Source organism: Siniperca chuatsi, linkage group LG3, assembly GCF_020085105.1.
Source record: "Siniperca chuatsi isolate FFG_IHB_CAS linkage group LG3, ASM2008510v1, whole genome shotgun sequence".
Lineage (NCBI taxonomy): Eukaryota > Metazoa > Chordata > Actinopteri > Centrarchiformes > Sinipercidae > Siniperca > Siniperca chuatsi.
Genome location: NC_058044.1, coordinates 17,590,737 through 17,617,607, shown reverse-complemented (window position 1 = coordinate 17,617,607; position 26,871 = coordinate 17,590,737). Strand labels below are relative to the sequence as shown.

The 26,871-nt window shown below is 42.2% G+C and overlaps 1 protein-coding gene across 10 annotated transcripts in view; it reads left to right on the top strand.

Moving 5' to 3' along the window:
* Window positions 1-1,380: 1,380 nt before the first annotated feature.
* Window positions 1,381-26,871, top strand: part of LOC122872841 (RNA binding protein fox-1 homolog 2-like) — a 35,540-nt gene continuing 10,049 nt past the window's right edge. For 2 of the 10 annotated variants that reach the window (XR_006377315.1, XM_044188850.1), the window contains exons 1-7: window positions 1,381-2,635; window positions 9,253-9,303; window positions 21,753-21,785; window positions 22,333-22,539; window positions 23,561-23,731; window positions 24,267-24,320; window positions 24,454-24,546. Coding sequence is in view for 9 of the 10 variants with exons in the window: in XM_044188850.1 (XP_044044785.1) it covers window positions 2,384-2,635; window positions 9,253-9,303; window positions 21,753-21,785; window positions 22,333-22,539; window positions 23,561-23,731; window positions 24,267-24,320; window positions 24,454-24,546 (861 nt within the window). In the remaining variant the exon portion in view is untranslated. Of the gene's footprint in view, window positions 2,636-9,252; window positions 9,304-12,069; window positions 12,274-21,752; window positions 21,786-22,332; window positions 22,540-23,560; window positions 23,732-24,266; window positions 24,321-24,453; window positions 24,547-26,871 lie in introns of those variants that run through there. The other 8 variants (XM_044188848.1, XM_044188844.1, XM_044188842.1 and 5 more) reach the window with 8 other exon arrangements.

Below are 26,871 nucleotides of genomic sequence, written 5' to 3'. Positions count from 1 at the left end.
GAACTTGGGGCTTTTGGTGCCCTGGGGCAGTTGCCCACTTGGGCTGGTTGACAATCGAGCCATGCGGACAGAAGCTTCAACTTCAGTTTATCGTGCACATCACCCGAAGAGTCTGCACATTTTACAGGTTTAAAATATAAACATCAGCCCCTGAAGGCTACAACTAACAGCTGCTTAGTTTAGTTAAGCATAAACACTGGAAACAGCTAGCCTGTATCTGTATGAAGGTTAAAAAAAAATCTGCCCCCAGCAGATTTTAATGCTCACTAATTAACACGTATATCTTGTTTGTTTAATCCACACAAAAACTGAAGTGTTAAATGACGAGTTGTGTTTTTTTTGAGATTTGCAGGGTGCCAAGCAGTTCAGACTTAAGGAAGTCACTGCTCCCAGACAAGAAATAGTCTGGCACATAACCTCTGTAAAACCACAACTGGACATTGTTACACTTCATCTTTTGTACGAAATGAACAAACAAGATGCAACGTGTTAATTAGTGCGCACTGGAGCTGCTGGTAGTTGGACAAAATCAGGCTAGCCGTTTCCCCCTGTTTCCAGTCTTCATGCTAAGCTAAGCTTCTCCTGGCTGTAGCTTCATATGTAACAGTGGTATTGATCTTCTGTTGAACTATTCCTTTAAGGTAACTATGTCAAAGTAGAAATCAATTGAATGTTTGATGATCACATAAGAAAAAAAAACGCTTTTTATTTAATCAAGTGACAATTAAACAACATTAACCAGCATAAAGGACATGTACAGTGTAAGTGTAAGTGTATGTGTGGGGGTGGGGGTGACCCATTTAAAGCTCTGCAAGTCTGCAAGGGAGAATTTAAAAATAAGCTTTTGCTTGTAGTGTAATTTGCTCCAGCAAATTGCCTTTGAAGTATTTGCCTCTCATGGTAGCCTTTGACCACTGGGTGTCATCCAAGCAATAAAAATGCCAGAGGAACATAAGGTACTCCATGCTGCATGACTCACAGCTGGGCTTGTGTGAAGACCTTGGCCTGTGTATCGGTTGTGTAATGAGTTAGGAATGAAATCTTCTAGAGCTGGACTTGTATGATAAGCTCGCCCTCTGCTATTCTGCCATGTAACGCGTGACCACCATTAAACAGCTGAGAAACTCAGCTTCAATTAAAACATTTTTTAATGGTGCGACAGTAGATGTAAAGATCAAAAAGGAGGACTTGATTTAAAGGTTTGGGTACGTACTGTAAGAGCATGGCAGTCTCTCTGAGTTATAAGACACCCCCCCACACACACACACACACACACACACACACACACACACGTACATACATACATACATTCACACACCTCCCCTTACTGAAGTGTATGGAAGCACTGCGGCATACTGCGTGTTTGCAGGCTACATGGCTGCCTGGCTTCAGCGTTCAAACGGAGAGCGGAAGATAGGAGGAGGGGAATGACTACACCAAGAGAGTAGGAGGAGGGAGAGAGGGAGGGAGGACAATTTCCTTTCTGTAACGCACACGCTACAAGATCACACCGGGAAAACGGAGAGAGGCAAGAAAATAATTGGCGAGAGAGAAAAAGGAAACACCGCAGCCTTTCCGTCAGTCCGTCCGTCCGTTGGTGGTTGTTTTTTTTTTGCGGGAGAAAAATCGTCGTTTCTTTTAACGCAGACTTGCGGACTAACATGGGGGGAAGAGAGAGCTGACGAGGATTGACTTTCAGTGAACCTCTGCTCTGTGGTACAAGTCTGCGGCTAATATAGACAGGGAGGAGGGAAAAAAGGCGACAGGGAAGACATGTTGAGGGGTTTCTCGTCTTGAGGTTGCGGTAGGATGTTGTGCTTTTAAAACAGACGTGGCTCGTGTAGAGAAGAAAAACTAAAAGAGGGCAAATGGAAATTGGGCGGTAGGCTATGTTCAGGAGCCATTGTTTTTAATCGGTGTTTATTTAATTGGTTTGTTATGATCTGAAATAACGTAGGCCTCTTAGGCAGCCCCGCAGTAAATAAATACACGGTCAGCAAACAGGGGGCTACATAGCTGAATATTAACCCGACAAACCTGCTTATATTTCATGGGACATTTTTTATTTGAGCCGCTGTGTTTTTAGTAAGGTGAAAGCAGTGTTTGTGAGCCAGTTGTTTAAAAAACAAAGAACAAACAAACGCGGTGTTTAGATTAAATTTCTTAACATTTCCAGATACATCAACTCTTTAGGGGGGGGGGGGGGTCATACAAAGGCCCAGTAGAAAACACAGTAAAGGCTACTAGGTTGCATTAAAATATTATTTTAACTGCATAGAAACATCGTCCACAGGCTGGCCTTAAGCACAAAGGTGCACACGAGTAGGTAAGTCTATTTCCCACCCAGTTTAGCTCAAGACAGGGGACAAAAGAAGATTTTTAAATGTTAATGTCGACCGACGTTGCATCCATCATGCTGCCTGTATCCCGGGGTCTCATGGACCGGGATAGAGAGCTGGACACCATGGCCGGGGTGCATCCCAACGCGGGTGGCGCTCCTGCAGTTGTCCGGGGCATGAAGCGCGGAGACCCGGAGCCCGACGGACAGACAGCGGCGGCTCTGGTGGACTCTGCCGGGGCGGAGTGCAAACGTCCCCGGATCGACGGCACAGGAGGGATCGGCGAGGTTGGTCAGGTGAGAAGGGGGCTCTTTTGTCCAAATACAGTAATGCAGGCACGACACAATCGTGGAGCAAGGATCTTTAGGTGTTTTGGTGCATATTTAAATGCATTTATCTTATAAATACTCAGGTGTTTTATTGTGGTTGCATTTGTAATCTGCTCACTTGTCTAAGTCACATTTGCAGATACAGCAGTTGCAGTTATAGCTGCAGCAGAAGGGCCCCCAATGACCCACCATATAGACGCTGCCCAGTCCATTACCAGCACTGCAGGAAATACCACCACCTTCCACAGCTGCAAATGACTACATGCTGTGAATTAAGTTTTAAGAGGGGATTGCAATAGTAAGAATGTAATCCATGGTGTTCACTCGGCTGTTAGCAGCTACAGTATGGCATTGTAGCTGCTATATTGCAGCTCAAACATTTACTTAAGGTTTAAAGATGGAATTGCAATAGTCCAATTTGTATTAAGTTAATCCACTGTGTTCACTGGGTTGTTTCATTGCTGCTCAGACATCTGGTTACTTCAAAACTCCCCAAAGAGCATCTTCTGTTTTATGATATCCGTAAAGCCCAGACAGAGTTCCAGCAGAGGCTGGGGAATGTAAACAAACTTGACCTTTTATTATGCAAAAAATAACAACCTCTGTTGTGTGTGGCATAATGGTGTGGACAACATTTGATTTAGAATGGAAATTGATGTCAGTGTTTGCTTGTGTGATCTTTGAGGGGGGAGGGCAGACAGGAGGGGGTATTTGAGGTAAACAAAGACCTCCAGTTTTATTGGTGGGCAATCAGGCCAAACCTAATCAATCTAATTACCTTGATCCTCAGACCCCTGCTTTTGTCATCGTTATTGCTGCAGTGTTTGGAATCTCATTCTGTGTTTGGATCAGCAAATGTGATAGACCCTCTTGACCTCTTTTCTTTCAGTGTCAGTCAGATCAATTAGCTGTTGTTTTTTTTGCCCCTCAGTGATCCAAAAAGTCAAATATTTCTTAATAGAGCATCACACGAGGGCAGGAGGATACTTTAGACATCATTATGGTGTATTATGTAGGGTGCAGCACATTGGAAGACAGAAAACTATTTCTCTGCCACTGAAAGCACCAGTAATGGAGGTGAAGTGGTCTGTTTGGAAAACTAAATGACTGGCTTTACATCGTCATGCTGTCCATGAGTGCTGACAGACAGGCTTAGGAACGTAATGCACTTAAAAACAGATGTGAGTGGAAGAGTGTGTTTGTGTGGAGGACAGAGAAGCGCAGATCAATAGCTGCAGCCCCTAAACTGTATTGAACGTGAGCTAGCTGGACGGTCCGGAAATGAGAGTGGGAGAGATTCTCTCTCTCTCTCTCTCTCTCTCTCTCTCTCTGTGTTGGTGCAGGAACAGATTTACCCTATCACTGGCTGTAAAGAGGTTTTGTTTCCAGCTAATGGGATCACATCTCATACTGGAGGGGGCATTATAACCACACTGATCCTGAGATCCTTATCTAAGGCAGAGGATTTATACAACACACATGCACACACCCACACACATATATTAGTATGGTCCAGATGAAGATTATAATTTAGTCATTTATGTAGACCTGCAACAATTATTCAATCAATTGATTAGTTGATTGACCGAAAAGTAATCAGCAGTAATTTTCATAATTGACTAAATTTTTCAAGCAAAAATGACATAAAATTTCTGTTTCCAGCCTCTCACATATAGATTTCCTGCTTTTCTCTGTTTTATATCATTGTGTATGGAATACTGTTGGTTGGACAAAATAAGAAATTTGAAGACGTCACTTTGGACGTTTTACAGTTTAAATGATCAATCGAGAAAATAATCGGCAAATTAATCGATAATGAAGATAATTGTTAGTGGCAACCCTAAATTTGTGTTTCACAGCTCCAAAAACTATACTGGGTGTCAATTTGTAAGCTCAGCCTTGAGGTTTTAAAAAATTAACTAATAATAATAATTCCACCATAAACACTATTTGTCCATGGTGGTTTGTGCCTCACACACAACAAGAAATCACCCTCCGAATCCGTGTGTGTATATAAAACATGGTGACGTATTTTTATTCCCCGAACCTGGCGACACCATTAATACTCTAGAAGCAAATTGGGTTGAGTGACGTTCAATTTTCCTACTCCTTTCAATCGGAGCACTTGGCTTTCAAAGAAATGTCTATAAAAATGCACACAAGCACTTCTGTAAAGCTAATCTTCAGAGGAGGGAAGAGGATGGAAAATATTACAGCAAACAGTATCCTGGCTCTCATAAAGCGCCGTGTCTCTCTGCCTCCATCCTTGATTTAGGGGACAACATTTATTGTCAGCATCACAGCAGGAGTTGAACTCTGAACTGTAACTGAAGCCAACACAATGGGGTGTGGTTGTGGTAAAGAGCAATCCATTTGCACCACTGTAGCCCAATAATGAGATCTTTCCCATTTGACCATCAACACTGCTGTTTTTCTCATTAGGGTATGATGTCATCACAATGCAGGGGTGGAAATGCTCTGTCAAGTCAAATCTGCAAAGTTTTAGCAGAGCAGCAATGCATGTATAAACCAGTGCAGCATGCAGTACATGACTGAATGCTCAGCTAACAGGGGGTGAATAAAGCTCACTGAGTGCACACAACAGTATGAGTTCAAATGTTCTCTGCTGCTCATAGAAATTAGCTGCTGACCTCCTGGTGCTGACACTGTGTGCTCGTCCAATAATATGGATTTGAAATGAATATTAAGTTGCTGAACAGACCACCAACTAGAGTGCTCACAATGAAAAAGGACACATTTCTAGTCTATTTTGCATTCCAGTGCTGCGCCGGGGAAGTCCTGCATTTTTCAGGATGACGGGGGATTTATAACAACACCCCACATCTCCAGTCCAGATTTTGGAAAATGTTGAGAGGAGGTTGTCGGCTTTAATATCCATCCGGCGTGCTGCCGAGCAGCCCATGTTTTGTTGTCACTCTGCGTAGGAACCAGGGCTCTCTCTAAACCTAATAAGGTCTTGCCTGGGGTGACAGCGCCGAGGACAAATGACTTGACTCGGACATTAATGTAGGTGGATCGCCCCTCTGTACTTTCATCTCGGCCCCGGCACGGAAATAGAATGAAAACGTCAGCAAGAAAAATGTACTCTTGCTGCGAGTTGAGAATATTTATTTCGTTTTTGGGCCCCTGTTTTTCTGTGATAAATTGCCAGCAGAAGTCTGTTGACTGAATTATGTTTGAGAGAGACCAGCAGAGAGAAGCCTGCATGTTTTTGGTGCTCTGCTCTGAGGCTGATTTGATGTGCTTAAAGTGTAGTTGTCCTCACATATCAATTGCAGTTAAGTGATTTGTTACTCTTACAGTTTTTCTGGTGTTGATTTTGATGCCGTTTTGTGAATTTATTTACTTACGTTTATTTAGGACTAGCTTCTAGGCTCTGCATTAATTTGTGTTTTGGCAAAATCTGTGCTCTGATGATCTTTTACCTCACAGTTAGACAAAGAATAATATATGTTTTGGGTGGATATTACTAGCTGATGAGTATTTCATTGTACTGTGTGTGTGAAGAGATCTGCTGAAAAATAGTAATTGTAATTTAAAAAATTACAAAATGTTAGAACTTAAATGAGTTGAGTTCAGAAAATTAATCTTAAACTATGTTGGTGATTGATTGTTTTAATAATTTTTCAAGCAGAAATGCCAAAAGTTTTTGCTTTTACCAGCCTCTCCAATGTGAAGATTTGCTACTTTTTTGACATGCATGAGAAGTAAATCAAATATATTTGGGTTTTGGGCTGTTGATCAGACAAAAATTAGTTAGCCTTGTTAATTTTCCACCATTTTCTCACATTTCTTAGACTAAATAATTAATTGATTAATCAAGAAAAATCTGCAGATTGATAATAATTATTAGTTGCAGCCGTAGATGTGATTCAGATAATCAGTATAGTGCTTGAGATTATGTCAAAATATGGTCATTATTACATAGTTTCACCAGCTGTTTTCAGTGCCCTATACTCAATAAGGTTGTTTAACTGCCTCTTTGCTAAACAATTCTTATATAATCAATTTTAATGAATCCCTGCTAAAATATCAAAACTGAACAGCAGCCAGTTTTTTTCCTACCAAAAATGGGCATCAACATCGGTCCCAAAAGTCCAGTACCAGGTTCCAGTTTCAGCAGAATGGTGTTGCAATGAAATAATGATGTCGAGTAATCATGATGGGCAATTATGTGGTGCAGTAAATAATTACATGCAAATTCCAATCTTCTCCAATCAGATGGGAAATAAATTGGGGAATAAAAATCAGTTTTTTTATCTTGTGATGCAGATCGTTGCAGTGGACATCAGTTTGATTATGTTGCATGTGATTTGCTAGCTTATACTGCTATATGATTGTTATTATTATGCCAGAACTATCAAACCAGCTTCCGAAATCCACTTTGAGTGCAGCTAACACCCCCCTGAAAAAGCATGTGTAGGTTTACTGTGGAAAGTCAGAGGGATGTGAAGTACATTGAGGGAAAATAAACTTCAGTTCATCTGGCCGACTGTTTGGAGGCTTAGCACATAAGTGCACTGTAGATGAAATGGATTCACATCCTCCTGAGTGTATGGAGTGCCCTGCTTAGGTAGGATGACTGTCAGAGCAGTGAAATGTAGTTCCTCTTCTACTCCTCAGAAGAGCAGAAGTCCCAAGGCACGATAGGAATAGACACAAGTCTTGTGACTAAATTAGACATCACACACACACACACACAAAACAATCACACACACACAGAGACACCTACCACCACCTGTAGTTTTTGGAGAGGAGTAGCAGGGTTCATGTGTAAAAGGGATAACTGTCGCCTTGTGAAAAGATGGCGTGAAGGAGAAACTTGTAGCTAACTGAGCTTCTCATCACTTGCTTGTTTTCAGATTTCATTATTACAAGGTCGGTCCTGTTCCCTACCCCCCTGAGCTCATCTCTCCTCACCCCTCCTCCCCTCTTCGCCATCTGTTGACTTCAAGTCATTTTGTTACTTTCTCCTGATTGCTCACCCGGTCTTCCCCTGCAGTCTCTTCTCCTGTTTTAGCCCGCCCCCCACACGAGTATCGTCGGAATCATTTGTCATCCACAAATAAAAAACCACAAAATGGTCGAACCATGATGAACTATCTCTGCATTGAGTACAAAATCTTTTTTGTTTCTCATGTACTGTGTGTTGAGAGTGAGACTGATACACAGCCCCCATGCAGCCCTCTCATTCCTCCCAGTTCCTTAAGGAAATTAAGCACATGACTCTGCTCATGTATGAGTCATTGTCTTTGCTCCCTCCATCTCTTTTCCCTTTTTTTGTCCCTTCTTTGCTGTCCATTTCCTGTTGTATTTCCAGCTCTGGTTCCTCCCTCAGCCTCTCGCAATATGAATTCCAGGTGTGTGTGTGGGGGGGGGGGGGGGGTTAACACACACACACACTTTGACACAGCGTACTGCCCCATAAATCTTTTTTTTGTCTCGTCTTTTTTCCCCCAGTTTTGTTTGGATCCTCTTCTACTCCATACCTTCAGTGTGTTGAGTTTAGAGTTTGGCCTAGCTGTAAAATAAGGTTTATACTTTATTCATGTTATTCAAGCCCCTAAGAGGTGATTCATTATTTAGAGCTTCTACCTCCCAAAGCCAGTTCACTAAGTACATTTTTGGCTCTGAGATAGACTCGCACAAACTACATTTTTCGATCGCGAGGACTCTTCCTTCTCCCCCTCCCCAACCGAGCCTCCTGCATTTGAGACGTTGTGCTTAGTTTTAGTGAAAAGGCCCCATGAGGTCCAGAGTTAGATGGCTACAGTATTAATCAGGCGAACTCAAGCTGTGAAGCGCGCAGAGCAAAGTGTTCCCCTTGGGGACAGAGCAGATGAGGGACATTGGTTCCAGATGAAAGGAAGATGGGGGGGGGGAGAAAGAGGAGGGAGGAGCTGAGTTGCTTTCTAATCTAGTGATATGAAGCCAGAGACAGGCAAATCTGTTTTCCCCCTTCAAAGCGTGTTGTAATTGCTGTGAAAATCTCCCTTTTTTTTAATGGAATACATTAGCATAAAAGCTGGAACACGGTGTTATGAGTACAAATAAAATGAGTTACAAACAATTTTAGGGAGTAGGGACGTGATTTCTTTTTAAAATTTGGCTCTAAAACAAAATTTGTTTTCTTTTAAATACGTCTTGTTTAGCTGTAATTACTCACCAGATGTTTAACACATCCGTCATTTCACACCAATGGGCTTCATGCTCGCTGACACTCCTGACCTATTTATGATTTAAGAGCCGTGGTGACACTCGTTCTTTCTGCCCGTCTTTCATCTCCTGCTCGCATGATCTCACTCGCCCCCGTTATCACGTCTTTACAAGCAGACAAAAGATCCACTCGGTGGAAAACTCCGGTGGAGATAGCAGGAGTGTGTCACCGGTGGAGTTAATTTGATGAGGAGTCAGTAATACCACCGATCTGTAAAGTCAAATAATGAGAGACCACAAGAATAAAGACTGAGTGAATAAATTAAACTGCATTCCTGAGTCTTTGTCTTGGCTTGCTTTGTAAATTACTGACCATGTATCCAAAAATCTGCTCTCTTCTCTTTCAGAACAATGACCCTTTGACCCTTGGTTACCATGGCTACCCCTCTCATAGTCAGGTAAGGACCCAATTTCATCTCAAACATGAAAAATATCCATGTTTTATAATATTCCACCATCCTATCTTCTAATATTTGTTTCCTGTCTGGATACAGTATTCATATAGCGTTAATAATATGGCTTAGTGAAGCTCTCTAAACCACAAGGTGGGGGTGTAGATTATAATTTATCAGTCGTGTAGAAGAAGACATGCCTCCACACCCTTCACTCTTCCAGTCTTACCCTCCCACTACTTTTCTTTCTATTCTCAACAATCAGCAATATTACTAACCATCTTTGAGCTTTTAAATCTAACTTATTTTTACTTTTAGCGCCGTTAAACATGTCCTTAAACAAACACTAATACAAACCCATATAAAAGGAACCAACTGTATTGTACATACACACACACACACACACACACACACACACACACACACACACACACACAACAAAACAAAACATACAAGGCTACACAATCTGTTTACTCGTGTTTGTATTAGCCTGCTGATTGTGTTATTAGACTGTTCAGTTTATGTGGTTAATCCTTAGATCATCCTCAGTTCATCCACTCATCCTCTCATGCTCTGTCCATAATCCCGTCATCCCTCGCTCCCTGTGATGCCCAACAACCTCTGGCTGCTTATCTGCACTTTATCTGCCTTAAGCCTTCACTTGTACGCTCTTAATTGCTTCAGTATGAGAGATTTTTTCCCCTGGCTGTCTGTTGTACTGTTTAGCGGATATTGCAGAAGTCTGGAAGCCAATTAGCCAGTTTTCATTTCACTGTAAGATGATCCAGCTTTGAACAGTTTTCTTCTTAATGATAATGTTCAAGGAATAATCATGAAGGCTGAAGTGTTACCTTGTGCGAGCAATCTCTTGTTGCGATGAGAGAAGAAGAAGTCAGTCAAGGGCTACTTGAGGGACTCGGAAGTGTGAACTGGCCTCTGACCACGAAAAAAAAGGCAGAGAGGAAAAAATCAATGCTGGGCAGTGGAGGCTCCCACAACACTGAGGTGCTAAACTGTCAACAGCAGTGTGAGAATGATGTGATCAAAGGCTCCTGAAAGGAAGAGCCTGGAGAGCAGCAGAGGCCTGATGTGTGAAGAAAGAGACAAGGCATTTTCAGACATGGGATATGAAACCTGTTAAAGTAATGTTTTTTGGGGCTTATATATATAATCTCCAGTAATGGCAAAGTAGTATGAGATGCACTTCTCTCACCACTTCTCATACTGATAAATGTTTTTCATCTATTTCAGCATTTATTAGGTAGAATATAAGATTCTGCTGCATATTTCCTCAGGTCCAACAGCATCAAACATAGTAACAAAAACATGACACGGCTCTCATTTATCTCCTATCTGCTCACATGTTGTATGTAAAGCATCTGGCTGGGTATTCATATTGTAAGCAGTCGACATTATTGAAAGTTTAGAGAGACTGTTGTTTTTTCCTCAGGCCACATTGGAAAGAAATTAGTGATAAATTTAAGAAGGCGTGTTTACTCTCTGTGCATATTTAAACCTTATATCAAACCATTATATACAGCATTTTAGTGGTATTATTAATTATTTAAATTCTGTAATTAGCAACATTGTTTTAGTAGTTTTCATTGTTACCCATGCAAGGTTTAAATTGCTTACCCACGCTCATGGGAGTTACAGGAAACTATGCATGTATGGATTGGATGTCTTATTTAAGAGAAATTGTGTGTGAGGTCAGTATTACCATGTTGGAAGACATCAGTTGTTTTTTTTTTGTCTTTTTAAAAATATTGTGACGTGATGAATCTTCTCAGCCCAGTTTGTTTGGCTGTCCTGTAAAGAGATAAGCAAGTCGATCTTCTGTTGTGTTTCTCTGATGTTTTCCTGTCCCATGTGGTCAATACACGTGTCATTTAATGTGTCTGAGAAATAAATATCTATAGCTGCTAAATGCTCCACTATGTTCACCAGCTAGTCACTAACTTTGTCTGTCTGTGGTTTGGTGCTGAGCAGGTAGAGTACCGGGGTTTTTAAGAGCTTTTCGATGAAAACAGCAGACTTATGCTGCTGGAAATGAGGTTGATAGTAGTGGTGAGAGTGAAATTATGCGCTATAACACCAAAACAATGTGCTATGAGCGGCCCCTTTCACATTACATGTAGTTGTTTGACTAATTTTTAATATAAAAAATATTGATTAGTGCACCTTTAAGGATTACAACTTTAATGTGACAGTATTCTACAGTTTTGAGCTGTGATAGTAGTGTAATGAAAATGATACAAACATGTAAAATTGGCAACACATTTATGTAACAAGGTGCACGTCTGAAAGGGGCTAGAGAGAGAGAAGGAAAGTCTTCACTTCCTCTCCCAGTGGTGCCAGCAGCCCCAGTTAACTCACCTACATGGAGAAAGAGAACAGAAAAAGAGAGAGAGGGGGAGGGACTGCGACATGAGAGGGATGCAGAGGGGAGGGGAAAGTTTGCAGGTGTGACAGGCAGAGAAGTAGGAGGGGGGAGGCATTAGGCTATCTGGGTGAGAGAGGAGGACTGGAGAAGAGGCAGAAGATATGAGCAGGCAAGGGCACAGCAGCAAAACAGAAGGCTGGGGGTAGAGGGAAAGGAAGGAGCGAGTGGGAGAGGGAAAGAAAAGAGTGAGTGGGAGACAGAGAGAGAGAGAGAGGAGAAAAGAAAGAAAGCTAGTAAGTGAGGGAGAGTGACAGGGACAGAGGCCAGCAGAGAAGGAGGAGGTGGAAGTGGGGAGGGGTGGGGTGGGGATTGGCATGGCAGACAGAGCGAGCGGGGGCAGAGAGAGGGAGATTTTGAATCTGTGAGACAGACAAGAGAGACTGAGCTGGTGAGGTGACACAGGCTCGGAGAGAGGGAGAGAGCGAGGCAGTGTGAGAAGAGGAAGGAGTGAGAGGAGAGAGAGAGGAGCGACGCCAGTTGGAGTTGTTGCACAGAATACGATGATGGGACTGTACTATCCTTCTGTGTTGTCGGTGAGTGTTTATCTTGATATTTTTTCATATCCTCCTCTGTGTTGCGCGTCTGCTGTATGTCTTCGCCAAGGCTCGGGCTCCACTGTACATGAAACGGCATCAGAGCGGGCAGCGCTGTCATTGATCATGAAATGTTAATTAACTACTAACAGATAAGGACTCTACTTGACCCTTTTTACTAAAGTGGTCCAGTCAGGGCATTTCAGACTCTCGTTAGGACTCAGCGGCCAGTTCGCTACGAGGGATATAAACACTGAAACAAGTGTAGTAGGCGTAGATGACAGCGAGATACAGGCTGGAGATTGTATTGCTACAATTATGATTCGCTCTGGTGAAATGCACGAGCGGCGATGTATTATTGTACGCCGTTGTTGTGGCATCTGTTCTCCTGCCCAGAGCTAGAAGCGCACGCAATCTGAACATCAAGAGCTGCCACTGCCAGAAAACTGTGCACTGCCATGTATTATGTATGCTCAGAAGAATCTATGTGAACATACAGTACAGTGTGTTAGTCTGTGCAGCTGGATGTAGCAGTTTTAGTAGGCTGTATCTGCAGTAAAATCTTTTTGACATTTGTGAGGCGAAAGAGTGGGGAAACGGGGAGGAGAGGTAAGTAAAAAAAGTCTTTCTTCTTTATTGCCTCTGCAGCTGTCTCTGTACATCGCTCAAGCCTGTGAGCGAAAAGGACAGGTGTCCCCAGAACAGTTGTCTCTCTCTCTTTTTTTTTTCCTGTCTCTCTCTTTCCTTCTCTTCCTCCCTTCTTCCTAAAGCATCTCTTCTATTCAGCTAACAACACCTCCTCACTGTAATTTCTGTGTCACACATTTCACAAACACACAGAAGCTCAAGCACACAGTGGGCTGCAAAGTTGGTGCATGAAGTGTCACGTTTATATCATTTCATTTAGTGTGAGTCAGGCTCTGTGTGTGTGTTTCTTCTTGTCTTTGCTCGCGTGTGTGCGCTTCTCTTTCAGCTGTACCTTGGATTCCTGCTCTCTTTACTGTTTGACCTCTTTTCTCCCTCCTCTTGCTCTCCCTGGGGCCCTGGCAGCTGTTATCTCAATGTTTTCCTCCAAGAGCCCCTGGAAGAGGGGGATGGGTTGGAAAAGAGAGCAAGAGAATGGGAGCAGGAGAATAGAAAATTGATTTTTAAGGTGACGGGACACCCTCTGGCAGTTACCAGGGAAGCCCGTGGATGAGGAAGCTGAAATTATGCAGAGGTGGGACAAATTAGAGGATTTGAAAAGAGATGGAGAGCAACAAGGAGATTTGAGAATATTGTAGGTCACGTGGATCGAGCTAGTTTTCTCAGTGATGCGATTTCAGACTAGAGCTGACTCTGCAGTTACGTGTGTGTGTGTCCAGAGTTGCCTTATGACGGGGGTCATTTATTAGCTCTTTTATAGTGTTACTGTATGCTAATATTTTTGGCCCTTGCTGCGAGAGAGTTGAACTAGCAGATCGGGTGCAAAAGACTGAAATATTTTCTCAAGCCCCACCTAAGCGCGTGGCCTAAGGCGAGGGAGAGACGCCTACCTGCTGCAAAACTATACACACACTGCCACGCTTGCATAAACAGGTCGAGAGGTTTCAAACCCCTCCAGCCTCCTCCACCTCCCACCCTCCCCAAATTGTGTTATTGATTCTTTGCAGGGTTAACAATGATGGTCGTTAAATGATCCCAATGAGCCGTGTTGCCGTGGCAACTTGCATGAGTCATTCATTTTGTACAGATTGTTAGATGGTTCAAGGCGCGAGGAAGACGTCGACGGGAGAGCCATGTGAGGTAAACACCTTTTGCACTGTGCTTCTAAAAAGAGAGAGAGAAAGAGATGGTTGTGAAATTGCCCAAATCTCGGGTTGCCATAACGGTTATGCCTCTTTAGCGGCTATTTGCATTTCTAATGGCTCTAAAAGCACTCACTGTGAAACAGCTGCATGGCTTTTTAAAAGAGCCTGCCTTTGAAATGGATAGGGGTTGCCCTCGCTGACTCTTTGGATGATGTGGTTGACAGTGACAACACCGTTCTACGGCTGGCTTGTGTACATTTTTAAAACCGCACTGGACAACCAGACGAGTGCTGTATTATTACAGAGCTCTACCTGAGCTCTCTAAACAAGACAAACTTGTTTCATGGTCAGGCCTAATGTATTGGAAGAGGTGTGTCCACATTAGGTAAATACACATCTGTCTGCGAGTTTGTGTGTTCACCTGCATGTGTTTGTCCGGGGTAGCGTGTGTGTTTTTAATGAGGAATAAATGTGGACAAATAATGTCATCGTCTTTTTGTTTTTGGAGCGTTTACCTTTCATTAAATGTTGCAGAGGAGCCGAACAGAACGTTGGCACAGCTAGTGTAGAGATGACAGGCAAAGTCATGGGTCATGTGTGGATCCCTGCACAAATTTATGTTGAAGGGGGAGTCTCTCACAAATGGAGTGCGTGGAAGGGGAATCATACGTGAGACCCTACAAGGAAAAAGGATGGGGGGTGTATTGGGAGGGGTTTGTTTGACAAGCAGACATGTTACCCTATAAGGTGATGGAGAAGAGTGTGGGAGGAGGAGCCCATGCATCACTGATATCCTGTTGCTATGAAGCAAATGGACTTGATTGACATGCGTGGAGGCGGGACGTATGCAAGGGTCCCGTCTGGATTTTATGAAGCGTAAAGAAGCGACGCAGAGAGAGTGGGAGTAAAAGGAGAACAGCAGCAAAAGGAGTGGAGAAGAAGAGCAAGAGGGGGAGGAGGAAGAGTGATGCAGGAGGAGGAGGGGCTGACGTGGGATGGAATAATTTAAGAGGGTGTCTCCTGGCTCATCAGTATGCCACAGACACGTTGTAAACGTTTCTTCAGCTGTTTGCAGCTTGGATAACATCAGCACGGAGTCAAGAGCCAAGATCTGAGCTGAACGCAACCTCCCCAGTTAATGTCATTTTTGAGCCAAAATGTGAGCCGCTGCTAACAGCATGAATCACATTTTCCATCGTCAGGTTTGTTGAATTAGGCTATAGACTAATGACTGGAGGCCTGAGAAAGTAAGATACTGAAATGTCATTATTCATGTGAAATAACCCAGTGTTGCCCTAGTTAGCTCTTAGCCATGTTCCTCTCCTCTCATCTCTCATCCTCCTCCTGCTCCTCCTCCTCCTCCTCCTCCTCCCCCTCCTGTAGTGTAGTGAGACTGCTGCAGACGGGCACATTTTATAACATGCCTCCTCAGACACACTTGCTGCTGCTAACCGACCCGAAAGTAAGCCAGCTACCGCTCTGAGTCACTGGCTTTGCCTGGTCAACGCATACACTTACACAACCCTTAATGCCTAACACCTTAACGCCAGGGGAGCGAACGCACAAACGCACACACATGCTGGCATGCACGCAACATGTACACAAACAAAACGTACACAAACCTGAGTGCTGGCACAAATGCACAGCTTACAGTTTGTCTACGCAGCACTTCTCTTCAAATTGACTAAGAATGCCCTCTCTCATTGTCTTTGTGTTCCTCCTCTTATCCTGCTTTCTGTGTGCATTTATTCAGTAGCTGCTTTTATCCTGATGCGAAGCACAAAGGCCACTCGCATTCAGCAAAAGGCCCATAACTTGACAGTTTGAGAGAGGAGGGGAAAAAAGCAACACGCAGGCACACTATTTTTGTAGATACCGGGCTGTATCAGGTAGAGAGAGGGCTGTTGAAATGCAGCTAAAATGGATCTCCTCTGAAAAGGCCAATCGTCGAACACAAATACAAGGTTGTTTTTGGCTCGTATTCCCGCTTCTATTTTGGTCTGGCAGAAGGAGCAGCAACAGCCGGGGTTGTCCATTCTCCCGCTAGGCTGTAGTCTGTTTCTGTGCATGAGTAACAATGAGGAGGATGTTATGATTGATAGGGATATAATCTGATCAGTGGTATAGACTGTGGAAATAATATATAGTGTTGCAGGCAAGATATCAAAACCTCAAGTCCTCAATGTGCATTATTAAAATCCAAGACACTATCATTCTGTCTGAGTTGCATCACAACTTGTCAAGTCCAAGACTGACTCATCTGTAGTTGAGTGAGTTGGGTCATGAGTCATCAATGTTGGGACTTGAGTGCGACAACACTGGAGCTGTGATGAACATTTTAATGTAGAGTAGGAGGGTAGTTTTCCCAACAAATTTGATAAAGCGTAGAATGTTTTTGCTCTTCTTCTGGTTGTGGTCAAGAATATTCTAATTTTCCAATGTTCAGTAGGCAGCAGATAATTGAGGCCGTCATCTTGTCTGTCTTGGACTATGGTGATGTTATCTATGGACATGCCTCTGCCTCCACTCTTAAGCTGCTAGATTCAGTTTATCACTCCGCCCTAAGATTTATTACCGGTGACAGTTATTCTACTCATCATTGCATCTTGTATGAAAAGGTTGGGTGGGCATCTCTAACAGTAAGACATGACAGCCATTGGTTTCTATTTATTTATAAAGCCCTTAATGCCAATTTGCCATTATTTGACTTGATCTATTGATTGGTTGAAGCTGGATATCTCGCGCGCAAACACTAAATTTGGGAAAACTGCTTTTGGTTTTGGTGCTGCACACACTTGGAACATTTTACAACACACACTAAAACGCAACACATTTGTACCTATAGGTCAATTTAAAACCATTACAAACTACTCTGCACTTGAATGTAATTGTTTTTAACTGTGTTCTGTTGCTGGCTGTCTGTTTGTTTTGTCGTTGCTTATTTTTTGTGTGTATTTATTCTGTTTTGTACCCTCAACATCATTGAAAATGAGGGCATGCCCTCAATGATTCCTCGAGATTTAAATAAAGGTTGAATGAATGAATTTTGGTTATAAACCAAAGTGTTGGACAACATGAAATTTTGACCTGATGATGGCGTTAGATGAAAAATTAAGGGATCACCGAAGTTGTCTGGCTGCCACTAACGACTATTTTTGTATCGATTTAATCTATTGCCTATTTTACCAATTAATCGGTAATTAATTTTCCTCCAAAAAAATCTAATTGACCATTTAATTTGATTTGTTCATTTGATTTTGACAGACTGTATGTCATTGTATAATGCAGCACAAAAGCATCCAGATTCTAACCTAAACATTTTCTCAAACACTTATTCAATGGAATTTCTAAGGTAGCAGGCAGATGACTTTATGGCTTTATATTAAACAGCTAAAAGGGCAAAATATATTTAAAAAGCTCTAATGAATAGACAACACTATGATTTCAGAAACGCAACCTTACGTCATGCGGCGGTGCCAAATCCGGCGATCAGACTGGTTAAACTGCTCCACAGTCAGTAAACCAGTTAATGGACTATGACATGAAATATGATAATCTCCCAGTTGTGTCCACGCTTGGTTTATTTCATGTACTCAGCTTCGACGTCTGTGTCTGGCTTGCAGTCTATGCTGAAAAATAGCAATACCACGAAGCGTCCTTTGGTTTGTGTTCATTTGAGAGAGAGAAAAAATATTACTATTTTTGTGTATTTATTTTTAGTACTGGTTTGTGTATTGTCCAAAAATTTGACCAATTTGTAGTTGGATGCTTTGGCAAAATTGTTTTTCATGGCAATAAAGCCATTGAATTGAATTGGGAGAGAGAGAGACAGAGACAGCTGTGGTAGAGCGACATAGATAGTGAATAAGGAGAGGGAGCGCCGGTAGGAGAATGACGGGGAATCAGAGAACATTATTTTCTGATTGTTTCACAGCAGTTACATTCTAAAGCACAAATTAACACGCCTGCACCACTGCGCTGTTGTCATGACGCAGCAATTACTTAATAAACCATGCGTTGCTCAAAATATTTTCAGTGTCAACGTCATCGACTACGTTGACTACTCGCTACAGCCCTATGAATGTGTATACCAAATTTCACGACAATATAAGTTGTTGATATATTTCAGTCTGCACCAGAGTGGTTAACAGACCGACATTATCATCCATAGAGCCATGCTGCTAGAGTGGCTAAAAGTTTTTATTTCCATACTAAGCTGTTTGAGACTTTACCTACATGTATACAGAAAATGTTACCTCATTGCTGCAAAATGTGTATCGTCCCCTTTCTACTTTCCCCATTTCACCACTTGACCCAACCTGTGTGATCAACTTTCTCTTTCTAGCAGACAGAGGAGCAGGTCTAGTTTCTCTATTTCTGTTTGTCATTCAGGTTAGCTCTTACCTGGTGACCCAGAATGACTTGCTCCACCGGGTATCATTTTTACCTCTGCAAATGCCGTTAATCTAGGGTGGGCTGATGCAAGGCGAAGCCATCCGGTGTATCATTTAGAATGTAATGTATTTTGTCTCCTGCAGTTAAAAGCCTGACTAAACTGACTCATTTCCTTGTTTTTGCTCTCCTTTTCTGTCTCTCTGAATATAATGAATTCAGGATGTCTCATCAAAGGATTTCAGCTCATGTTCACATTATTACCATCAGTGATGTAACAGTGTGAATCCTTTTATTTATTTATTTTTTTTTTTTTACAACAAAGAGAAAGCTCTGCACATATTAACAATTTTCTGGTCTTTTTTAAAGCTTTTGTTCATTTGAGCATAAGATTACAACTACTATTAACAGAAAACAAAACGAAAGGATGGGTGGAATAATGTATAGAAACACCTTGAAAAATTGATATTATATAATCAAACCCCTCACTGGGTATAATGCAAATAATGAGCAAACATTTTCTGAAAACCAAGGTGTAAGACGGTTGTGCTGCTGCATGAAACGAAGGCAGGACAGGAAGGCAAGGATGTGAGGGATGTTATCACTCAGCGAAATCTTAATTTGGAAGCTTGTGGACAAGATTGGAAGAGGTTCATACAGCTGCAGGGTTTAGAGGAGCGGACACAGCTGCTATTTGAAATTGTGAATGCAGTTAAACTTGGACTCTGCGGTCAGTAATCTGGCGGCTGTATTGCTCGAGTGCTGGGCACTGAAGATGGAGAACGTGGTTTCTATTCTGGCTGAGGTGGAGACTCTTCACCTGGCAGGAGAGCAGCAGAAAGCAGTTCAGGGATTTAGGTGAAAAGAGTACAGTACAGAGGAGTGTGAGTGAGAGTGAGAGTGAAGAGGATGGCAGCACAGTTTGGTACCAGGTTCACCGTGTTGAGATTAATGATAAACACACATTTACTGTATGTTATCAGGGAGAGGAGGGAGTGAGATAACAGGATTGCTGGTTGGGGTTACCCTGCTGATCACAACAGGCAGACCAGTGCTGCAGTCACACAAGGTTGAGTTCAAAGCATTTTCTCTTAAAGCATCTGATACGGATTCTTTCGCTCTTACATCAGCAGGAAAAAGAGAGGTATAGCCACCAGGTAAAGTAGTTTCTGATGGCACAAGAATTTTTCTTTTAATTGATTATACAAATGTTGGTGGTGGTGATTAACATAGCGCTTGTGCCACAGATTTGCAGATTTGTGGTTGAGCTGCTGAGTGATGTTCATAAGTAATAGATCCTACAGTCTTTACTGCTTTACTATGGCTAATTTTTTTTTTAAAACAAAACACAAATAAAAATATCTTCAAACATTTTGTGTTACAATTAAATGTGTGTTATCAGTTTCATGATGGCTTGACATCTAATAACAAAATAGTTTAGCGACTGTGAAAAGTAAATTCACTATTCAAACACTACTATTAAAAGTAGTCCTGGTTTTCAAGTGAATTAGTAAATTATTTCCACCTGACAAGATTGATTTAAATAAAAAAAATTTCACTTTCTAAGCAAAGAAATAAATAATTTGATGTGTATTGCGCATGTATTCGTCCCAGCAACAAGATGCTTGCATATGTCTGACCTCTTTACCTGTAAAACGCATATTGCTGTAAATAATGATAGTAAATTATTTTGAATCCTGTAAATATTCATTATAATACAGAAAGTTGAGTTGTATTTACTTTTGTGTACCTGTGTTATTTACAAGACAAAGTCTACCTCACACTGTTGACTCGGTGCAGCTCTGCTGTAGCTGCTCACATGTCACAATATCGATGTGATCCGTGTCGACCGCGTGCATCCCCTGGTTTGTCACTGAGTTGAGGGGCCCGGCTACCGTGTCACAGGTGTGACGCTGAGAAAGGTCAAAAGCTGGTAGACAGATGGCACACACACACACACACACACCCTCCCACACACTTTTAACACTCCCAAAGGGACAGAGATCTATTGTGCATCTCAGATGGGCATCGCTACAGCCTGTCACACACACACACACAGAGTGAATGTAGCCAAACAGATGTCTTGTATGGAGTCTCTTTAGTAGTGATATCCATTTTGGTGGTGCAGAAAAACAAGACACTGAATATTACTTTTGCTAATGAATTATTATTATTATTATTATTACTGCCTGCTTTTAGTGCCACTACTATTACTACTACTGCTAATAATAATAATAATAATAATTGATGATGATGATGAAAATAATAATGATGATAACTAATAGAAGTAGGAAGAGAACAGGAAGACGAACAAGGAGATTAAGAAGACAGAAAAAGAATGGCTGCCAGATGTGGCATATGCCAAAGCAAAAACATAAAGCCATATGTTTTTGTTTTTATAATCTACCAAAATTTGCATCTTAAACTTGTTCCACAACCGTTGTCTTTTATGATATTAATTTGTTTTTTGGGTGTCTTTGATACTTTTTTACCTTGTTTGCTTTCTGAAAAGATTGGATCAATTATGTGTTACGTTCTTTAGTTCTTTCTGATCTTAATATCAGACAGTAACTGCCTGTCTCTGTCTTGATAAAAGGTTATTGGACTGTGTAGACACCAAGGACAATGATGGAAATCATTCTATCCCTGACAAAGTGTTATAGGTTGTATTTTTATTAGCCATGCTAGCGGCATGCCATGCAATTTGGTACACACAATCTTGACCCCACAGGATGAATTGTAACAGCTTAGGTGGTCACTTCACTTTCCACATAATGCCATCATCAGGTCAAAATTTTTATTTGTCCATACCTGAAAACCTTCCCGTCATCCTCAGCTGTACTTGAGTTTGCTAATTAGCTTAGTTAGCATGCTAACACACTAAACTGAACTGAACTAAACGGTAAACATGATAGCTGCTAAACATCTTTATGTTAGCATTGTCATTGTGAACATGTTATCACGCTGACGTTAGCATTTAGATCAAATCTGTGCCCAAGTGCAGCCTCACAGAACCGCTAGCATGACTACACTCTTAGTCTTGTTATAAATATGTTATAATGTTGTTAATAAACCAAACCAGAAGATTTTCTCACCTTGTTACAGTCTTGAATTGAATGGTCATCCACTGCAATTATAAAAAGATCTGAAAGACAGTGATGGGTGGTTTATCTTTTGCAGCTATGGATCAGTAGCAGAACATGCCTCTTCTAACAGTCATCACCTTATATCGTCCATCCCCTCCTTTTCTTTCCCGTCCCTGCTGTCTCCCTCCGCTCTCTAACTATTACCATTTAGGGTATCCATGTGCCACTGCCAACAGCAAGGAATGTGCGTGTGTGTTGTTATTGCCTGTGTCGTGTTTGTGTTTCACCATGTGTTTGTGGGTGCCTGTATTGTCCTCCTACGCACTCGAATGTTGGTAACGTTCGGTAATTTTCTGGGGGTAATAATGTGCACAAAATACTTGGGCAGGCTTCCTTACTAACAGTTGGTCTCTGTGTGAGCGTTTAGGTGTGTGGGTGTTTGCGTGTCATAGGTGGTTTGTGTGCAGAGGCGTTTGTGAGTGTGTGTGTGTGCAGGCGTTAGACACTCACCATTGTACAACATGGAGGCATCTGACCCTCAATAATAGATGTGGCTGCAATGAATATTTAATGGGTGGGGGGTGTAGACACATGCACGTGTTTACACACACACACTCACATACACTGGGAAATGGAAATATAATATCCATGCCTGTATGACTTTTAGACTGAGGCTCTTGTGAAAGTGGTCTCTGTGTGGTCGGGTGATGCTCTCAGTAAAAGATACTGTGGAAGTTCGCCAGCCGGCTACTTTAGCTTTCACTCACTCTTCTCCCTCTTTCTTCCAACAGGGCTCTCAGGATAGTGCTGGCGGTCAGGAGGGACTCGTACCACCACCTTTCTCCGCTTTCCCTCCACCTCCACCACCACCACCCCAGAACGGCCTGGCCCTGGATTACGGGGGTAGCCTGTATGCAGCGGGGGCTGTCCAGGGCCCCGTGGAAGCCGGCGTAGCAGCAAACAGCGCCGCCAACGCTGCCAACAGCCTCAGTGTTCAAGTGAGTGCCAGCTTTTTCCTCTGTGTGCTGCCCACATCAGGTCTTTGGCTTGAGAGGGCACCGAGAGCGAAACTGTGGAGCAATATGTGTTATAGATTAAAACAATAGTAAGTCACTGGGATGCACCAATGTGACTTTCTTCTCACGATACCAATTCTAATACCCAGAATCAGCTCGCTGACCGATACCAATTACAGATCCGATACCAATCTGTTAACCTCTCTGTGTAGAACTGATTCAGATCTTTCCTAATCGTTGTGCAAGTTAATGTGAAGCTGTAACTACACATTCATTGTTAAAGCGCAACTTAACAGCCCATCTAAGCTTCAACACGCCCCCTTCACAAATTCAAAAAATGCATTTGAACCCAAGACTGTAGTTCAGAGCCGTTTGAACTGCTAACTTAACGTTAGCTTAGAGGGGCTTCAGCAGATCTAGCAGAGGTGGAGAGGGACAGAACAAGGGATGTGAATGAACGGTAGGGAAAATGTAAATTTGTCCCAAACACTAACACTTATCAACACTGTAAACTACTAGTAACAGTAGTAATATTTCTACTACTGTAATATTTCTACAAGAACTACTCTCAGTTGCACGCTTTCAAATTCGCTTTCTGACGGTTGATTGCTGTATTTACACTCGGTTGCCAGTTTATTAGGTACACCTAGCTAAACCTGATGCAGTCTAAAACAACAGTCAATAAATCTGACCTTCATGAAGGTTGTAATGTTCAGTTTGTGTTCAAACTGTTTTAGAAAGGTGTTCATTCAGCTCTGTTCATTTTAGAGGCTGCAGTTTGTGGTGCTATTATTATACTGACAGCTGTTTCTATTATTTTGTCCACCCCATCATTAATGAGGGTAGGCTAAATAGCAGAAACATGTCTCTGTATAATAAAGTTTAATTAATTTATCATTAATTAGATAATTTGCAACTATTTTGATCATCCATTAACCGCTTTAGTCACTTTTCAATTAAAAATGCCAAATATTTTCCTTTCTTCCCTGTCCCTTTGTCCCAGCAGTCAGATGTGTCCTCCCAGATTGATGGTCAGTCGGGGGTTGGCTCAGGAGGAGGAGGTGGCGGGGGGACCGTTGGGGTTGATGCAGACGACAAGGGGACCCCCAAACGCCTTCATGTGTCCAACATCCCCTTCCGCTTCCGAGACCCGGATCTACGGCAGATGTTTGGGGTATGTAGACCGGAATATTCCCCCCTTTTCACTTTGCATTATCACATAACAAAAACCCAGACACTTAGTTTTGGATTAAAAGCATGCAGTTAGTAAAAATATGACTCAAAGGACCAATCCAGTGACGTCAGCAGTGTGACCTCAGATTCCTTTTCACTGTTTGTTTCCTATCCTCAAGTGGGATTTTAAATGAAAATAAGGTTCTGTCATATGTTTCAGCTGGAAGGAATCAGTTTTTGACCTATTTGTATTACAAAGTATTACAAAGTATTACAAAACTTTTACATGGAATGTCATCTTGTAGAACGGTTATTTAGAGTCAGGTGTAAGAATCTGGCCTTGTGCTCGGCTTTTTTGTAAGAGGAATGTCTCTAAAATGTGGTGCAGAGAAAAGAGCAGAAGCGAGGAAGATATGGTGGAAGGAAAGACTAGCAGAGCTGGCTCAGTGCCAGCTCCTCATGGTTGAACAGTGCTGACACCCCGTGGCAAGATGCAGCACATGACTCTTCATTTTCTTCCTCTTTTTATTCTTCAGCAATTTGGCAAAATCCTCGACGTCGAGATCATTTTCAATGAGAGGGGATCCAAGGTATGAAGATGGTTGTCATTTCTAAAATTTGTTAACAAGATTGATCTCAGCAAAAGCTTAACAGCTATTTTCAACCTTCTCTCGTTCTCTCCCTCCTTTTCTTTTTCCATTTTGCCCTCTCCTCTGCTCGCAGGGCTTTGGTTTTGTAACATTCGAGACGAGTGCAGATGCAGAGCGGGCCAGAGAGAAGCTTCACGGTACACTGGTGGAAGGACGTAAAATTGAGGTAACTCCCCACCCTCGCCCCCTTTTTTTGAAACGGTTACCATTTTCTCCTCTGTTTCCCCTCCATGTCCGACAATGAGAATGAGTTTGTTCTGGTCGTTTCTGCCCCAGAGGTTTCCGGATGGCTGTATGTGTTCAACTCTAACCCCTCTGGCTTCACTATAGCATGGTGCAGCGGTGCCGCGCACACAGACGTCTCTTTTGACGGCACTTTCTGTCTATGTTTATGCTGTTGTTGTTGTTGTTGATGTTGTGGGCTGTCCATTGCACCTTGATCTTAAAGCTGTGTGGTTTGCAAAGCATGCTGGGTGGAGTGGCTACACAACAGGCATGGCCGGTGAGACGTTACTACGACGCGGATGCTGCCAATATCCGCTTGTCACAGCATGTAGGATCTTTTTTTTGGGGGGGGGGGTTCTGCACCTTTTCCATCACCATCATCACTTCTTCCATGATCATGATGAGCGGCCATTTTTGGTTTATGGTTGTGTTTATGACTGGAAGGGCAGTTTGATAGCCTCTCAGTTATTTTTCCTCTGAAAAAAGTGCTTGCTGGTGTATGTAAGAGGCTACTGTATGCTGCATGGACGGATTTAAGGTCAGATGTCATCTGGGAGCTTTTCTACTCTTTCAGTTAGTATTATGTGTGAACCTCTGGGTAGCAGTTTTTTTATGTTTGATGTGTTAAGAGACTGATGCATGATGGGGGCATTTTTTTGGGAATGAGACTGCCGTGAGAAGTGTGGTGTCATTTCTGATGCTTCAAAAAGCTGACTGCTTAGTTTCAGATGTGCGAGATGGATGGTAAAAAAAATAAACGTTTTGTTTACACACACACACTGCATCCACCACTCCTGAAAAAGAACACCAGACCTCATGGAAGTGCATTTTGTTGTGACATCTTTTTTTTTTAATTTGTCAGCATGAGCTTGGATTTCAGTTGCAAATGGCCTTGGAGATCAAATACACCATGCTTTCGCCATTTGCTCTGGCTCTTTTTAATCACGCTTTTCTTTTTTCTTTTTACTTGCTACTCAAGCTCTTCTGCATGGTTTTGAATGTCCTGCACTCTTCTCTGTCTCTGTGTGTGGGTGCGCAGAATTAGAAATATGGAGAGCGGAGAGAGAATGAACATGTGAAGAGAATGCAATAGATAGCTTTCGTTCCCTCTCCTTTCCCTTTTTTTATTGGTTCTCCTCCATCTCTCTCCACTCTTTTTCACCAAGCCAGTCTGTCTGTCTGTCTCTCCCAGTTTGTGTGTCCCCACATGCACCTGCATTTCTGCTGTTCATCTCCCTTCCCCCATATCTCTGTCCATTTCCCTGTCCTGTGATGTAGTCAGGTAGCATAGCAACAAGATTAAGTTTGATTGAGTGATTATTTTGTCAGTTATTTGAATATAATCTGGGCAATAATAATGGCTAGTTTCCCTCCCAAGTTAGATTTAGTTAGATTAGTAAATTAGATTAGACATTTTCTGTTTCCATTTGTTTGCTCCTTTATCAACTTTTATGATCTGTGTTTGTAGTGGGTTTTAACCAGTAGAGGCTAGATTGTTGTCAAATGGCTGATACTTGTAGGTGACTGTTGACACGTGACCTGTTACATCACTTCCTCTCTACCACAGGGTGGGGGTTGCTTTTCATTACCTCGTTTTGTTTGTTTTCTTTTTGTTTTCTTTTTTTTTGGTTCATCATTTCTTTCTTACATATATTTTCTCTATTTCCCTGATGATTTTTGTATGTTGTTGTTGTTGTCAGTCTCCACGGTAACTGCTCGCGTGTCCTCACGCCGTTTCCCTGGCAACGGTAAGTTGTGTACACATGGCATCATCTTTGAATGACCCCTCCCCCTACCCCATCCGTCAAAATTGAAATAAAATGCACCCAACACCCAAATGAAGGACTCTTTATTGAAGGGAGCTTGATTGATTGATTGGCAGTTGACAGAACCTGATTGGCTAATCCTGTGATTGATTGGGGAGGTGGTGAATGAAACGATTACGAGATTAGCCATTGACCGCATGGCATTATAAAGGCCACTTGTATAACTGAATGTACTGCATCTATCTTCAAGTGCAACAACTATGACTACCACTTCTTATGCATTCATTCCAATCACCTCTCTAACTGCATTTAGCATTTAATTCCAGAGCTGTATCCTGCATGGTTTACTCTCTTTCTCGTCATCTGTATGACGCCATATAGTACTATGTCATCTCTCTGTGTCATGTGTCAGCCAATAGCTGCATTTGTGCACCTTAGTGGGACAGCATGCTGAAGCATGAGTGCTATGTTAGCTTTACTAGAGAGAGGATTATAGTTGT